The sequence below is a fragment of the Poromitra crassiceps genome (genome assembly GCF_964638095.1).
Source record: "Poromitra crassiceps genome assembly, chromosome: 13".
In the NCBI taxonomy this organism is placed as follows: Eukaryota; Metazoa; Chordata; class Actinopteri; order Beryciformes; family Melamphaidae; genus Poromitra; species Poromitra crassiceps.
In genome coordinates this window covers 40546938-40567937 of record NC_139644.1, presented here as the reverse complement: position 1 = coordinate 40567937, position 21000 = coordinate 40546938, and the positions used below count along the sequence as shown (strand labels likewise).

At 39.2% G+C, this 21000-nt stretch overlaps 1 protein-coding gene across 1 annotated transcript in view; it reads right to left on the bottom strand.

The window, feature by feature from the left end:
• Positions 1-15294: 15294 nt before the first annotated feature.
• The window catches only part of LOC310788560 (protein kinase C beta type-like), a gene marked incomplete at both ends in the record, with an annotated part of 88561 nt that continues 82855 nt past the window's right edge, over positions 15295-21000 (bottom strand). Inside the window, one exon of the mRNA XM_083650093.1 lies at positions 15295-15398. Coding sequence (XP_083506219.1) covers positions 15295-15398 — 104 coding nt within the window. The remainder of the gene's footprint in view (positions 15399-21000) is intronic.

Genomic DNA, 21000 nt, shown 5'->3' with positions numbered 1-21000 from the left:
TCACACCATACACTAGTCTGATATTCACACCATACACTAGTCTGATATTCACACCATACACTAGCTTGATATTCACATCATACACTAGTCTGATATTCACATCATACACTAGCTTGATATTCACATCATACACTAGTCTGATATTCACATCATACACTAGTCTGATATTCACATCATACACTAGTCTTGATATTCACATCATACACTAGTCTGATATTCACATCATACACTAGTCTGATATTCACACCATACACTAGTCTGATATTCACATCATACACTAGTCTGATATTCACACCATACACTAGTCTGATATTCACATCATACACTAGTCTGATATTCACATCATACACTAGTCTGATATTCACATCATACACTAGTCTGATATTCACACCATACACTAGTCTGATATTCACATCATACACTAGTCTGATATTCACATCATACACTAGTCTGATATTCACATCATACACTAGTCTGATATTCACATCATACACTAGCTTGATATTCACACCATACACTAGTCTGATATTCACATCATACACTAGTCTGATATTCACACCATACACTAGTCTGATATTCACATCATACACTAGTCTGATATTCACATCATACACTAGCTTGATATTCACATCATACACTAGTCTGATATTCACATCATACACTAGTCTGATATTCACACCATACACTAGTCTGATATTCACATCATACACTAGTCTGATATTCACACCATACACTAGTCTGATATTCACATCATACACTAGTCTGATATTCACATCATACACTAGTCTGATATTCACATCATACACTAGCTTGATATTCACATCATACACTAGTCTGATATTCACATCATACACTAGTCTGATATTCACATCATACACTAGTCTGATATTCACATCATACACTAGTCTGATATTCACATCATACACTAGTCTGATATTCACATCATACACTAGTCTGATATTCACATCATACACTAGTCTGATATTCACATCATACACTAGTCTGATATTCACATCATACACTAGTCTGATATTCACACCATACACTAGTCTGATATTCACATCATACACTAGTCTGATATTCACATCATACACTAGTCTGATATTCACACCATACACTAGTCTGATATTCACACCATACACTAGTCTGATATTCACATCATACACTAGTCTGATATTCACACCATACACTAGTCTGATATTCACATCATACACTAGTCTGATATTCAATCATACACTAGCTTGATATTCACATCATACACTAGTCTTGATATTCACATCATACACTAGTCTGATATTCACATCATACACTAGTCTGATATTCACATCATACACTAGTCTGATATTCACACCATACACTAGTCTGATATTCACATCATACACTAGTCTGATATTCACATCATACACTAGTCTGATATTCACACCATACACTAGTCTGATATTCACATCATACACTAGTCTGATATTCACACCATACACTAGTCTGATATTCACATCATACACTAGTCTGATATTCACATCATACACTAGTCTGATATTCACATCATACACTAGTCTGATATTCACACCATACACTAGTCTGATATTCACACCATACACTAGTCTGATATTCACATCATACACTAGTCTGATATTCACACCATACACTAGTCTGATATTCACACCATACACTAGTCTGATATTCACATCATACACTAGTCTGATATTCACACCATACACTAGTCTGATATTCACACCATACACTAGTCTGATATTCACATCATACACTAGTCTGATATTCACACCATACACTAGTCTGATATTCACACCATACACTAGTCTGATATTCACATCATACACTAGTCTGATATTCACATCATACACTAGTCTGATATTCACACCATACACTAGTCTGATATTCACACCATACACTAGCTTGATATTCACATCATACACTAGTCTGATATTCACACCATACACTAGTCTGATATTCACACCATACACTAGTCTGATATTCACATCATACACTAGCTGATATTCACATCATACACTAGTCTGATATTCACATCATACACTAGCTTGATATTCACATCATACACTAGTCTGATATTCACACCATACACTAGTCTGATATTCACACCATACACTAGTCTGATATTCACATCATACACTAGTCTGATATTCACACCATACACTAGTCTGATATTCACACCATACACTAGTCTGATATTCACATCATACACTAGCTTGATATTCACATCATACACTAGTCTGATATTCACATCATACACTAGCTTGATATTCACATCATACACTAGTCTGATATTCACACCATACACTAGTCTGATATTCACACCATACACTAGTCTGATATTCACATCATACACTAGTCTGATATTCACACCATACACTAGTCTGATATTCACATCATACACTAGTCTGATATTCACATCATACACTAGTCTGATATTCACATCATACACTAGTCTGATATTCACATCATACACTAGTCTTGATATTCACATCATACACTAGCTTGATATTCACACCATACACTAGTCTGATATTCACACTCATACACTAGCTTGATATTCACACCATACACTAGTCTGATATTCACACCATACACTAGTCTGATATTCACATCATACACTAGTCTTGATATTCACATCATACACTAGCTTGATATTCACATCATACACTAGTCTGATATTCACATCATACACTAGTCTGATATTCACATCATACACTAGTCTTGATATTCACACCATACACTAGTCTGTTATTCACACCATACACTAGTCTGATATTCACATCATACACTAGTCTGATATTCACACCATACACTAGTCTGATATTCACATCATACACTAGCTTGATATTCACACCATACACTAGTCTGATATTCACATCATACACTAGTCTGATATTCACATCATACACTAGCTTGATATTCACATCATACACTAGTCTGATATTCACACCATACACTAGTCTGATATTCACATCATACACTAGTCTGATATTCACATCATACACTAGCTTGATATTCACACCATACACTAGTCTGATATTCACATCATACACTAGTCTGATATTCACATCATACACTAGCTTGATATTCACATCATACACTAGTCTGATATTCACATCATACACTAGCTTGATATTCACATCATACACTAGTCTGATATTCACATCATACACTAGCTTGATATTCACATCATACACTAGTCTGATATTCACATCATACACTAGTCTGATATTCACATCATACACTAGCTTGATATTCACATCATACACTAGCTTGATATTCACATCATACACTAGCTTGATATTCACATCATACACTAGTCTGATATTCACATCATACACTAGCTTGATATTCACATCATACACTAGTCTGATATTCACATCATACACTAGTCTGATATTCACATCATACACTAGTCTGATATTCACATCATACACTAGTCTGATATTCACATCATACACTAGTCTTGATATTCACATCATACACTAGTCTGATATTCACATCATACACTAGTCTGATATTCACACCATACACTAGCTTGATATTCACATCATACACTAGTCTGATATTCACATCATACACTAGTCTGATATTCACACCATACACTAGTCTGATATTCACATCATACACTAGCTTGATATTCACATCATACACTAGTCTGATATTCACACCATACACTAGTCTGATATTCACACCATACACTAGTCTGATATTCACATCATACACTAGTCTGATATTCACACCATACACTAGTCTGATATTCACACCATACACTAGTCTGATATTCACATCATACACTAGTCTGATATTCACACCATACACTAGTCTGATATTCACACCATACACTAGTCTGATATTCACATCATACACTAGTCTGATATTCACACCATACACTAGTCTGATATTCACACCATACACTAGTCTGATATTCACATCATACACTAGTCTGATATTCACACCATACACTAGTCTGATATTCACATCATACACTAGCTTGATATTCACATCATACACTAGTCTGATATTCACACCATACACTAGCTTGATATTCACACCATACACTAGCTTGATATTCACATCATACACTAGTCTTGATATTCACATCATACACTAGTCTGATATTCACATCATACACTAGTCTTGATATTCACACCATACACTAGTCTGATATTCACACCATACACTAGTCTGATATTCACATCATACACTAGTCTGATATTCACACCATACACTAGTCTGATATTCACATCATACACTAGTCTGATATTCACATCATACACTAGTCTTGATATTCACACCATACACTAGTCTGATATTCACATCATACACTAGTCTGATATTCACACCATACACTAGCCTGATATTCACATCATACACTAGTCTTGATATTCACACCATACACTAGTCTGATATTCACACCATACACTAGTCTGATATTCACACCATACACTAGTCTGATATTCACATCATACACTAGTCTGATATTCACATCATACACTAGTCTGATATTCACATCATACACTAGTCTGATATTCACACCATACACTAGTCTGATATTCACATCATACACTAGTCTGATATTCACACCATACACTAGTCTGATATTCACACCATACACTAGTCTGATATTCACATCATACACTAGCTTGATATTCACACCATACACTAGCCTGATATTCACACCATACACTAGCTTGATATTCACACCATACACTAGTCTGATATTCACACCATACACTAGTCTGATATTCACACCATACACTAGCCTGATATTCACATCATACACTAGTCTGATATTCACACCATACACTAGTCTGATATTCACACCATACACTAGTCTGATATTCACATCATACACTAGTCTGATATTCACACCATACACTAGTCTGATATTCACATCATACACTAGTCTGATATTCACACCATACACTAGCCTGATATTCACATCATACACTAGTCTGATATTCACACCATACACTAGTCTGATATTCACACCATACACTAGTCTGATATTCACATCATACACTAGTCTGATATTCACACCATACACTAGTCTGATATTCACATCATACACTAGTCTGATATTCACATCATACACTAGTCTGATATTCACACCATACACTAGTCTGATATTCACACCATACACTAGTCTGATATTCACACCATACACTAGCCTGATATTCACATCATACACTAGTCTGATATTCACACCATACACTAGTCTGATATTCACACCATACACTAGTCTGATATTCACATCATACACTAGTCTGATATTCACACCATACACTAGTCTGATATTCACATCATACACTAGTCTGATATTCACATCATACACTAGTCTGATATTCACACCATACACTAGTCTGATATTCACACCATACACTAGTCTGATATTCACACCATACACTAGCCTGATATTCACATCATACACTAGTCTGATATTCACACCATACACTAGTCTGATATTCACACCATACACTAGTCTGATATTCACACCATACACTAGTCTGATATTCACATCATACACTAGTCTGATATTCACACCATACACTAGCCTGATATTCACATCATACACTAGTCTGATATTCACACCATACACTAGTCTGATATTCACACCATACACTAGTCTGATATTCACATCATACACTAGTCTGATATTCACACCATACACTAGTCTGATATTCACATCATACACTAGTCTGATATTCACATCATACACTAGTCTGATATTCACACCATACACTAGTCTGATATTCACACCATACACTAGTCTGATATTCACACCATACACTAGTCTGATATTCACATCATACACTAGTCTGATATTCACATCATACACTAGTCTGATATTCACACCATACACTAGTCTGATATTCACACCATACACTAGTCTGATATTCACACCATACACTAGTCTGATATTCACATCATACACTAGTCTGATATTCACATCATACACTAGTCTGATATTCACACCATACACTAGTCTGATATTCACACCATACACTAGTCTGATATTCACATCATACACTAGCTTGATATTCACACCATACACTAGTCTGATATTCACACCATACACTAGTCTGATATTCACACCATACACTAGTCTGATATTCACATCATACACTAGCTTGATATTCACATCATACACTAGTCTGATATTCACACCATACACTAGTCTGATATTCACACCATACACTAGTCTGATATTCACACCATACACTAGTCTGATATTCACACCATACACTAGTCTGATATTCACACCATACACTAGTCTGATATTCACACCATACACTAGTCTGATATTCACACCATACACTAGTCTGATATTCACACCATACACTAGTCTGATATTCACACCATACACTAGCTTGATATTCACATCATACACTAGCTTGATATTCACACCATACACTAGTCTGATATTCACACCATACACTAGTCTGATATTCACATCATACACTAGCTTGATATTCACATCATACACTAGTCTGATATTCACATCATACACTAGTCTGATATTCACATCATACACTAGTCTGATATTCACACCATACACTAGTCTGATATTCACATCATACACTAGTCTGATATTCACACCATACACTAGTCTGATATTCACACCATACACTAGTCTGATATTCACACCATACACTAGTCTGATATTCACATCATACACTAGCTTGATATTCACATCATACACTAGTCTGATATTCACACCATACACTAGTCTGATATTCACATCATACACTAGCTTGATATTCACATCATACACTAGTCTGATATTCACACCATACACTAGTCTGATATTCACATCATACACTAGCTTGATATTCACATCATACACTAGTCTGATATTCACACCATACACTAGTCTGATATTCACATCATACACTAGTCTGATATTCACACCATACACTAGTCTGATATTCACATCATACACTAGTCTGATATTCACATCATACACTAGTCTGATATTCACACCATACACTAGTCTGATATTCACACCATACACTAGTCTGATATTCACATCATACACTAGTCTGATATTCACACCATACACTAGTCTGATATTCACACCATACACTAGTCTGATATTCACATCATACACTAGTCTGATATTCACATCATACACTAGTCTGATATTCACATCATACACTAGTCTGATATTCACACCATACACTAGTCTGATATTCACATCATACACTAGCTTGATATTCACATCATACACTAGTCTGATATTCACACCATACACTAGCTTGATATTCACATCATACACTAGTCTGATATTCACACCATACACTAGTCTGATATTCACATCATACACTAGTCTGATATTCACACCATACACTAGTCTGATATTCACACCATACACTAGTCTGATATTCACACCATACACTAGTCTGATATTCACATCATACACTAGTCTGATATTCACACCATACACTAGCTTGATATTCACATCATACACTAGTCTGATATTCACACCATACACTAGTCTGATATTCACACCATACACTAGTCTGATATTCACATCATACACTAGTCTGATATTCACACCATACACTAGTCTGATATTCACATCATACACTAGTCTGATATTCACACCATACACTAGTCTGATATTCACACTAGGGATGTAGGTACTACCGGTACTACCCCCGAACCGCGGTACTATTGCTGTAGAACAGGTTCTATACTAAGATTTAAAAAGACCCGGTACTTTTCCGACCGCTGCTATGACTGATAATGGTCAATATGAGCCTGTCTCTTTAAGAAATGCGCTGGAGTGAGTGACGTCATATCCACATGTCAAGCGGTGAGGAAAAGAGTTTGAGGAAAAAAAGCAGCTGAGCACTGAGCAGACCCGCGCACATTAAAAGCAAACTAGCAAAGTAGGCTATGGCTAAACACAAAGCCTCTCCCAGCCCAGTTAGTAGCAGCAGCTGTGCCCTTTCACAGTTTACATCTAACGTTATGTAGGCTACTTTCACGCATACTTCAGTCAGGGTTATCGACAGTCCATATTATTGCCTCTGCACGTTTCCCGACGCTACAGTGAGAAAATGCGCTCGTTAACTAACGTTAACTAACGTTACAGCGGACTCCGCTGTACTAACGTTACAGTGGACTCCGCTGTACTAACAGCGGACTCCGCAGTAACGTTAGTTAACGAGCGCTCACTGTAGCGTCGGGAAACGTGCAGAGGCAATAATATGGACTGTCGATAACCCTGACTGAAGTATGCGTGAAAGTAGCCTACATAACGTTAGATGTAAACTGTGAGTAATACTGCCTGAATGCCCCACCCATGACAAGAAGTGCTAAACTGGAAGTTGAGATTACTGAGTATAAACAATTTAGAGACATCAGCCCTGCAGAGGATCCCCTGGCATGGTGGAAGCAACACCAGACAGACCTGCCCATCTTAGCTCAGTTTGCTAGACAATATCTCTGTATTCCAGCATCAAGCTGTGCATCTGAACGTGTTTTCAGTACTTCTGGGAATATCTGCAGTCCAACAAGATCTAGACTGACCGAGGAACATGTTGACACCCTCGTTTTCTTGGCTAGGAACCTGAAGAAGACATTGGGATGGGAGGGACTGAGTGAGTAAACTGAGAGTCAGCCAAACAGTGAGTCTGTCTACCACCCATAGGAGAACTAGGGTTTAGACTGAGTAGGCTGGGGGACAGAATGGGAATATGAAGCCATGCTGCTTGTTGAAGAAAAAAAGATTTGAGTTTCTGCTGCTATAGTGTTTTATTATATTATTATTTATTTTATTTATTTTACTTATTCCCATTTCCCACTGTTCAAAAGATTTGTGTTATGTTACTGAGTGTGTACTTATTTGACAAGTAAAAGTTAGACAGAATTTAAATGCCACCAATTATTTATTTATTGTTGTTATTGGTGTTTCTCTGAGTTTTTGCTGCTATAGGCTAGTGTTTTATGGTCATTTTATTTTCACTGGCATTACTTTATTTTACTTACCGGTATTCTCACTGCTCAAAAGGTTTGTTTTGTTCAGCATTTAAATGCCACACCAATTTATTGGTGTAATTGTTCCCAAACTCTTAAAATAAAGCCAAATCTTGACATTGGACAGTTTCACTTTTTTTTTTACAAAAAGTATCGAAAAGTATCGAAAGTATCGAAATACAAATTGGTACCGGCACCGAAACAGAAATTTAGTACCGCTACAACCCTAATTCACACACCATACACTAGTCTGATATTCACACCATACACTAGTCTGATATTCACACCATACACTAGCCTGATATTCACACCATACACTAGTCTGATATTCACACCATACACTAGTCTGATATTCACACCATACACTAGTCTGATATTCACACCATACACTAGTCTGATATTCACACCATACACTAGTCTGATATTCACACCATACACTAGTCTGATATTCACACCATACACTAGTCTGATATTCACACCATACACTAGCCTGATATTCACACCATACACTAGTCTGATATTCACACCATACACTAGTCTGATATTCACACCATACACTAGTCTGATATTCACACCATACACTAGCTTGATATTCACATCATACACTAGTCTGATATTCACACCATACACTAGTCTGATATTCACACCATACACTAGTCTGATATTCACATCATACACTAGCCTGATATTCACACCATACACTAGTCTGATATTCACATCATACACTAGCTTGATATTCACATCATACACTAGTCTGATATTCACACCATACACTAGTCTGATATTCACACCATACACTAGTCTGATATTCACACCATACACTAGTCTGATATTCACACCATACACTAGCCTGATATTCACACCATACACTAGTCTGATATTCACACCATACACTAGTCTGATATTCACACCATACACTAGTCTGATATTCACACCATACACTAGCTTGATATTCACATCATACACTAGTCTGATATTCACACCATACACTAGTCTGATATTCACACCATACACTAGTCTGATATTCACACCATACACTAGTCTGATATTCACACCATACACTAGCCTGATATTCACACCATACACTAGTCTGATATTCACACCATACACTAGTCTGATATTCACACCATACACTAGTCTGATATTCACACCATACACTAGTCTGATATTCACATCATACACTAGTCTGATATTCACACCATACACTAGTCTGATATTCACATCATACACTAGCCTGATATTCACACCATACACTAGTCTGATATTCACATCATACACTAGTCTGATATTCACACCATACACTAGTCTGATATTCACACCATACACTAGTCTGATATTCACACCATACACTAGTCTGATATTCACACCATACACTAGTCTGATATTCACACCATACACTAGTCTGATATTCACACCATACACTAGTCTGATATTCACACCATACACTAGCTTGATATTCAGACCATACACTAGTCTGATATTCACACCATACACTAGTCTGATATTCACACCATACACTAGTCTGATATTCACACCATACACTAGTCTGATATTCACACCATACACTAGTCTGATATTCACACCATACACTAGTCTGATATTCACATCATACACTAGTCTGATATTCACACCATACACTAGCCTGATATTCACACCATACACTAGTCTGATATTCACATCATACACTAGTCTGATATTCACACCATACACTAGTCTGATATTCACACCATACACTAGTCTGATATTCACACCATACACTAGTCTGATATTCACACCATACACTAGCCTGATATTCACATCATACACTAGTCTGATATTCACACCATACACTAGTCTGATATTCACACCATACACTAGTCTGATATTCACACCATACACTAGTCTTGATATTCACACCATACACTAGTCTGATATTCACACCATACACTAGTCTGATATTCACATCATACACTAGTCTGATATTCACACCATACACTAGTCTGATATTCACATCATACACTAGTCTGATATTCACATCATACACTAGTCTGATATTCACACCATACACTAGTCTGATATTCACACCATACACTAGTCTGATATTCACACCATACACTAGTCTGATATTCACATCATACACTAGTCTGATATTCACATCATACACTAGTCTGATATTCACACCATACACTAGTCTGATATTCACATCATACACTAGTCTGATATTCACACCATACACTAGCTTGATATTCACATCATACACTAGTCTGATATTCACATCATACACTAGCTTGATATTCACACCATACACTAGTCTGATATTCACACCATACACTAGTCTGATATTCACACCATACACTAGTCTGATATTCACATCATACACTAGCTTGATATTCACACCATACACTAGTCTGATATTCACACCATACACTAGTCTGATATTCACACCATACACTAGTCTGATATTCACACCATACACTAGTCTGATATTCACATCATACACTAGCTTGATATTCACATCATACACTAGCTTGATATTCAGACCATACACTAGCTTGATATTCACATCATACACTAGCTTGATATTCACATCATACACTAGTCTGATATTCACACCATACACTAGCTTGATATTCACATCATACACTAGTCTGATATTCACACCATACACTAGTCTGATATTCACACCATACACTAGCTTGATATTCACACCATACACTAGTCTGATATTCACACCATACACTAGTCTGATATTCACACCATACACTAGTCTGATATTCACACCATACACTAGTCTGATATTCACACCATACACTAGTCTGATATTCACACCATACACTAGTCTGATATTCACACCATACACTAGTCTGATATTCACACCATACACTAGTCTGATATTCACACACCATACACTAGCTTGATATTCACACCATACACTAGTCTGATATTCACACCATACACTAGTCTGATATTCACACCATACACTAGTCTGATATTCACACCATACACTAGTCTGATATTCACACCATACACTAGTCTGATATTCACATCATACACTAGTCTGATATTCACACCATACACTAGCCTGATATTCACATCATACACTAGTCTGATATTCACACCATACACTAGTCTGATATTCACACCATACACTAGTCTTGATATTCACATCATACACTAGTCTGATATTCACACCATACACTAGTCTGATATTCACATCATACACTAGTCTGTTATTCACACCATACACTAGTCTGATATTCACACCATACACTAGTCTGATATTCACACCATACACTAGTCTGATATTCACACCATACACTAGTCTTGATATTCACACCATACACTAGTCTGATATTCACACCATACACTAGTCTGATATTCACACCATACACTAGTCTTGATATTCACATCATACACTAGTCTGTTATTCACACCATACACTAGTCTGATATTCACACCATACACTAGTCTGATATTCACACCATACACTAGTCTGATATTCACACCATACACTAGCTTGATATTCACACCATACACTAGCCTGATATTCACATCATACACTAGTCTGATATTCACACCATACACTAGCCTGATATTCACACCATACACTAGTCTGATATTCACACCATACACTAGTCTGATATTCACACCATACACTAGCTTGATATTCACACCATACACTAGTCTGATATTCACACCATACACTAGTCTGATATTCACACCATACACTAGTCTGATATTCACACCATACACTAGTCTGATATTCACACCATACACTAGTCTGATATTCACACCATACACTAGCTTGATATTCACATCATACACTAGTCTGATATTCACACCATACACTAGTCTTGATATTCACACCATACACTAGTCTGATATTCACACCATACACTAGTCTGATATTCACACCATACACTAGTCTGATATTCACATCATACACTAGCTTGATATTCACACCATACACTAGTCTGATATTCACACCATACACTAGTCTTGATATTCACACCATACACTAGTCTGATATTCACACCATACACTAGTCTGATATTCACACCATACACTAGTCTGATATTCACATCATACACTAGTCTGATATTCACACCATACACTAGTCTGATATTCACACCATACACTAGTCTGATATTCACACCATACACTAGCTTGATATTCACACCATACACTAGTCTGATATTCACACCATACACTAGTCTGATATTCACATCATACACTAGTCTGATATTCACACCATACACTAGTCTGATATTCACACCATACACTAGTCTGATATTCACACCATACACTAGTCTGATATTCACACCATACACTAGCCTGATATTCAGACTGCATCATCAACTCGTCAACTCATTTCCTCTTCTGGTCTGAGATTGCAGTCACTTCAGAACATTTCTATGAGGGGGCGGGGCTTCGGTCTTCCCTAACCAATCACTAGAGGCCAAGGTGTGTACGGCAACCGGCCGGCACGGCCAAGTCCTAATTTTTGTTTGGTCCGTATAGCAGCCTTTGCCTCTGGCGCACCTACTAGTCACAAGCACAAGCTAACGTAGCTAGCTAATGCTAGCCAGCTTCTCCACCGTAGCTAGCTACTAACGTTAAGCAGCCAAAGTCGGCCGACTTTGTACTTTTCGTTTTAACGAACGTCTTATCGTCATCTCGTCTCATACAGCGTTGGGAGGTCGGGATAAGACGTTGGTAGGCTGTGTGTTAAACTGCTATCTGCTTCAGGCAATCTCTGCTTCGGCCACAGCTGTGTCTGTTTCTGTTGTGCATGACTGACGACAGCGTGAGCCAATCAGCGCCTGTGATTGGATTTTCAACCGGAGAAAAAGTGTTTTTCACATGTGGAGTGGGCTTGGCTTCGAAGGTCTGGAGCCAGGCTAACCATTAGGGCTGTGGCGATTCACTTATCTCCCGATTCGATACTATCACGATTCTTGGGTGCCGATTCGATTTATATTGCGATTCTTAAGTATTGCGATTCTACGATTATTGCGATTCGATATTACGATTTATTGCGATTTTTGTTTATTTTTTTCTTTTCTTTTTTCAGTTTGTTTGCTTTTTTACACTAGATTAGAACATGGGAAAAGTTGAATCATACACTTGAGACTGTATATTATATATCATGAGTAGGGCTGGGCGATATAGTTAAAAACAGGGGCGGACTGGGATCATAATTCAGGCCGGGCATTAGATACCAAGCAGGCCAGGCCGATATGGGCCAACGCGCGTGAAATTTGGGCCGTTTGAAGCCAGATTTGGGCCGTTTGAAGTCCAATTTTACAATGAGATGCACCCACTTTAACCCTGAAGTGTAATTATTACTTCAGACTAACTAATAAAGTAATAAAACCACTAGTAAACCAGTAGGCGGCGCCTGGCCTGCTGTTCAGTGAGTGGCCTGACTGCAAGCACCAAAAAAATAAATAAAAAAAAATAATAATAATAATTTGCGATTATCGATTCTGGAATAAAAGATCGATCCAAAAAATCGTGACATTAAAAATCGCGATACTTAGGTGAATCGATTTTTTCCCCCACCCCTACTAACCATACACCAAAACCACGCTGAAGCCACGCAGTTTCATTTCGCGTCCTTGTTAACAGGCGAGACCGTTCACACCAGCCGACCCCGTGCCACACTGAAGCCACACTGAAGCTGCACTGAAGCGATAGCTCAGGCTTTCGTTCTATTTTCCAAGCGTGCAGCGCACTGAACCCGAGCTGCCAGGCATGAAGTCAATGCAAGTTGTGGGAGGGGGGGGGGAAGGCAGCGCCGGGCAAAGGGGCTGAGGAAAAGAGAATGCTTCCTGTGTGAGCGCTTTAGCGTGACACTCTCTGCTTCTGAATAGCGCCCGGTGTGAACCAACGCTTAGGGAACACAGGCCCAGTAGCCACAGTACCATGCTGTAGCTTTTTATTCACACTGTCACAATACACCAAGTGAGTAGGGGAGATCGCCCAATGGATCCGTCTGTCCTCAAAGTGTCTTTGAGCAAGACACTGCCTCCCTACCAGCCCCAGAGGCGCTGCTCTGTATCTGCCCCTGACCCTATGGCCTCCCTATGGACAGGGGGGGCAAGTGAAAAGAGATTTGCCCTACAGGGGGCGATAAAGTGTCACTTTACAGCTCTGTACATCGCTTAGGTTCAAGTCACAACCCTGCTAACCAATGAGCAGGCGAACCATCAAATCAGACGCCACGGCACAAATGCATTTGTCAGTGTAGCAGCCGTTCCAGCCAGCCACTATTACGCTAAGCTGTGGAATCACTCCTAGTGGCCATATCATTCATTCTCTGTGCTGCATCTCTTCCCTGTTCCGCTGCAATGTGAGCGGGCAGGCTGCATATGGCCCCACACTGACCCCATGTGGATGCAAAGAAGTACTGCAAGCTGCAAGAATGAGGAAAGGGAGAGGACAATAAGAGTGAAACACAGCTTTACAGCCAGTTATGTAATCTTAACATCACAACGAGTAGTTTGGTATAATGTTTGCTGCTTCGTTTGTTGAAACACCTTTTTCTCCTCCAACGTGCATCAGTCAGGCTATTTACTTGTTTGAATGACATTAGTTTGAAATTTTTACTTGGAAGTTTCCATTTTGTTTTGGCTGGCCTGACAGCGCTGTGAGAGAAGAACAGACAAGGTAGGGGGAGGAGAGAGCCTGCTGCCATGGAGAAACGCGGGTTGAGTGCGTACATGTTCACTGATATCGATTTATTTAGGTGGGCGTTCTTTTAGGTGGCTAAGTTAGTTTTTTTTTTTTTTTTTTTTTTTTTTTTTTTATACCTTTATTTATACAGGGGGAGTCTCACTGAGAGCAATGCTCTCTTTTTCAGGAGTGCCCTGTTCACATTCACACACATTCATACCTGGAAGCTGCCCAGTACAACCACAGTCTGATCTGTGGCCACTGAGCAGCTCCACTGGAGCGGTTGGGGTTTAAGGGCCTTGCTCAAGGGCACCTCAGTGGTGGTAATGAGGGAGGGGCAAGCGCTGCCATTTCACTTTCCCCACCCAGATTTATCCTGCCGGTCCCGGGGATTGAACCGACGACCTTCCGGTCACAAGCTCGCTTCTCTAACCATTGGGCCACCACTGCCCCAACTAAGTTAGGTTTTAGTAGCTGACCCCCGAAGCTACAGGGAAACAGCTCTGAGCTTGATGCATGGAAAGTGTTGGATCTCCAAACACGGTGCGCGATGGGTCCAGAGTGCTTTACCCAGAACACTGACTGTATGGAAGTACCTCATAGGACCCCACATCAAACAAACCCAACTATCCCTTTAAAGTGATAATACGAAAGATTTTCATGTAAATAAATGTGTGTAAAGTCACTATATATCGCCAACTGAGTTAACACAATGGTGATTGAGCTCATTGATGAAAGCCCTTGCATCTCTTTGTATTGCAACATTTATAAACTTGTGTCTGTGGCGACACTTTCCCCGCCCCCCAAACTAAAAAAACTAAAAGATAACAGCACAGTTCTTGATGTGTTTCCCATCACCCAGCACAGCCCCCGCCAGTTGTTTCTGCGTTATTATGATCCCACTGGAGATTTGGGCAGAACACACCCTGCACCCGCCTACGCAGCAGTCAAGCGCCAGGATTGGCCAGGAGCGAGCCTTTTGTTCCCTTTTGACAGCTCAAATCTACACACACACACACACACACACACACACACACACACACACACACACACACACACACACACACACACACACACACACACACACACACACACACACACACACACACACACACACACACACACACACACACACACACACACACACAGCCCACGTGTCATAGCGATCTGCAGTGGGGTCCGCTGAGCAACTACCTCTTCTTTTGAGATGTGTGCATGGTTGGCATCCAAGCGTTGCATTACCGCCCCCCACTGGCCAACTTGAATGTATTAAGAAGAAGAAAAAACCCTTCACGTCACATATGCGCCACTGTGTGGATCTCATCTGCAATTACTGCTCTTGGCCATTGGTGTTGTCAGAGACAAGAGAACTGAAATCTTCCGTATTATCATGTTCATTTATTTTCTTGCAATTTTTCAGTCTGCTGCTTTCCATGTTGATTTGCTAGCTGACTCATACAGTATGGTCTGGTCTATGGATGATGGACCAGTGATTCACTCATTACTGCAAGTGTGGTGAGACTGGTTTCATGCAAGTCCAGAAGAAGAAGAAGAAGAAGAAGAAGAAGAAGGCGGCGAATGAGAAGAAGGGCTCTACTTGCATTTGCCTTCATTATCTATGATACATCTCCTTTTGGGTGAGGATGAGTGGCCTGGCTGAAGCAGGAGCAGTTGGACAGTATGTAGGCCACTGGATAATCCACTCAGCCATAGTGAAAAGTAGGCAGACTTTCATGGGATTAACAGTGTATGCACACTAGACAAGCCTTTGAAGGTTTGGTTGGATGGGGTAAAGTTAGGTTACTTGTCTCTGGCTGAGGTCTGTGCGCGCGTGTGCGTGTGTGTGTGTGTGTGTGTGTGTGTGTGTGTGTGTGTGTACAGTGTGTGTGTGTGTGTGTGTGTGTGTGTGTGTGTGTGTGAAGTCAACTCATTTTAGCATAAGAGCACATTAGTTTTCTTACATTTGATTTGAATTCTCAATCTGATTAACACTCCTGGTAGACAATTGAAACTGAATGGACAGGCACACAGCAGACATAACTGTAATGTGAACCTCTGCTGCCACCTGTAGGTATGACAAGACACTGAAGGGAAACCAACATTTAACAAGGGGCTGGTGAAATCATTTTTCCTTTGATTTGCTATATCAAAATGGGATGCACTGTAGAGTTTGTGTAAGGAGAGAGGTGAGGGTGGTGTTCACCCCCTTCCCCTTTAAGTGACTTTTCCCAGACAAGAAACTTAATACAGCTGAAACTACATTCATCTTACTCAGAATATGTGACCATGTTTGGAGGTTGGGCTTAACTTCTACATGAACCAAGAAAAGGAAAAGGGAAGAAAAAGTATTTTTTTTCTACACATTTTCTACAACATGAACAAAATGACGTTGCATCGAAATATTTCCAGCAGCTGCAATGGAATTTGATAGCAGAAGATTTTCAGCCAACTAAAACATCAACAGCAAAAAACAGGTTTTCCATCAGACTCGCCTTGCATTTTACAGCGACATTCATTGAATGTCGGTGTAAAATGGCGAGGGATGTAACAATACATCGTGAGACAGTTACAAATCGATACAAATTTGTGAAGATTCAAATTGGTTGGATGGAAAACTAATCGTGATGCTTTTTTCAGTTTTTCATTTACAAAGAAAAGGAAATATGCATTCATTGCAAAGTTTGTGTTATACCCTACCTCAAAAATAAAAAGGGATTATTTAATTTGTTAACACATTCAGTGCCAAGGACGTCTGTGCACGTCCTAAAAAAAAGTAACGTTCAGTGCCAAGGACGTCTGTGGACGTCCTAAAATCATAATTCATATTATTCCATAATTCTGCTGTTTAAGGTCGTACCCAGCCAGTGAGCATGAATCCCTTCAAGGGATCACACGGCGCCACCTTAAACATCGTCACAGGAGCTGCTCCACCCACCTCAGATCCTTTACTTTGTACAGGAGACAGCGGAGAAAGCCGTGGAAACCGATGCATGCTTTCTGCCAGAGCCGTATATATTGCTCCGTCTACAGCGAGAGTGGGCTCGGCTGCATCCGCGCTCACAACTGAGCTCTTATGCTTCTATCTATCTCCACACGATTTCCTAGAAAGCCAGCATCCGAAGCCGAACGGGCCAAGCCTTTTCGTTCAGTCGCGTTTGCCAGCGCGCATCATTTCCTTGATGCCCATCAAGGAAATGATGCGCGCAGCAAAGCTGGGATCTGTCCGGGGCAAAAACGGAGTCGAGAAAGCAAACTCTGTGCGTGTGGGAGGAGCCCGCAGCTCAGAGGTGGAGAGGGGGGGGGGGGGGGGGGGGGGGGGAGAGGGGTGTGTGGCTGCACAGAAACCACACCACACGCCACCACATCAGAAAACACCAGCCAGAGTCAGTGAATGTGCTCGAAATTAGAGTGCAAAAGGTATTCATAAAAGGGGCTATATCTTGGAAAGAAAAAAAAAACGACAGAAAACCCTTGAAAGTGCACTTTTTTGAGAGGCTGTAATTTCATAATGGAACTGTCTAGAAACAAAATTTCTTCTTTGGAAGAAGCAGGAGTGTTCAATCTTTCATTAAAGTCCAGCCCCGTTAATATAGCCATAATAGAAAAAATTCTATAGCTGTTTTCAACTGAATGGAAGTGAATCTGGCACAGGCTCCAGACAATTTTACTGAAGCGCTGTGGCACTGAATGTGTTAAATATGAAAAATACAGTATTTTGTGGGTTTTGTCTATCCACGCTGAGTGAGTTTGGTGAGTGTCAGAGACCCATGCTGCTTCACCGCGGCTTAACGTTAGCTCTTAACGTGACTTCACAATGCAGTTAGCTTGCTACATATAGCATTAGCAATGAAACAGCCGCATCTCATTAACATTAGTTTGTTTTGCTCGTCTTTACTCCTCTCATCCTAGTAATAACATCAGAATGCGACACAAAATGACGTAAACAACGGTTCTGGAAGTTAAACGTTAGCTAGTTGCATTGAACGCTGAACTAATGTTATCAAGACCGCAAGGCTTTGGCGGGTCAGGTTCCCAGCACAAATACTGTTTAAAAACCAAAGTCAAAATTCACACAAAACCACCCAAGTAAAATGCAGGTCTATGGAAAAAATTTGGCAACATGTAGTCTGAGGCGTCTGCTACCTACAAGCCCAATGCAAGCACATGGTTTTTGTTTACAATCATCATGTAAATATTGAGGTAGGAAAATGAAACATAAGTTTTAACCAGGACTTTGATTGATTAAATGAAAAGGACATTTTCTGTGTAAGAGGGCAACGCTGACTCATTTACGGGCCTTTGTAACGGCAATATTGTGGGATCTCTGTGTAAAAATGGCTAATGTAAAATGTTGAAATAAAATGTGCTGCACTTTCAATTTGATGGATGAAATGTAGGCCTACAGTATATGTCAAATGGAAACTGTTCTATAATAGACTGCTATAGCTGCTTAAAAATTTTAAAATAAAAATCGGTGATCAGTGATCAATCGGTGATCGGTCGGACAGATATTTCTCATAGGCGATCGGTGGCAAAAAACGTGATTGGAGCACCCCTAGTGTAGAGTGTCAGATTGAATTTACGAATAGTGTATTAGCTTTATTGCTGATCTATTTCATTTTCTAAAAATGTTATTTCTTCTTTTAATATTGTAGTTGTGCTATCTCATATAAAATAGGCTGCTCTGTATCTGTCGATGTTGCATGTGATTGACTATTTGTTTACAAATCGACTGAACGTTTTAATGCAAATATTTATAGGTGGCCTGTGTTTTACAGCCTAATCCCATATCAGTATATTTACTCTGTCAACACTTGAATCAGTCTAATCCCATATCAGTATATTTACTTTGTCAACACTTGAATCAGTCTAATCCCATTTCAGTATATTTACTCTGTCAACACTTGAATCAGCCTAATCCCATATCAGTATATTTACTCTGTCAACACTTGAATCAGCCTAATCCCATATCAGTATATTTACTCTGTCAACACTTGAATCAGTCTAATCCCATTTCAGTATATTCACTCTGTCAACACTTGAATCAATCTAATCCCATATCAGTATATTTACTCTGTCAACACTTGAATCAGTCTAATCCCATATCAGTAAATTTACTCTGTCAACACTTGAATCAGTCTAATCCCATATCACTATATTTACTCTGTCAACACTTGAATCAGTCTAATCCCATATCAGTAAATTTACTCTGTCAACACTTGAATCAGTCTAATCCCATATCAGTAAATTTACTCTGTCAACACTTGAATCAGTCTAATCCCATATCAGTATATTCACTCTGTCAACACTTGAATCAGCCTAATCCCATATCAGTAAATTTAC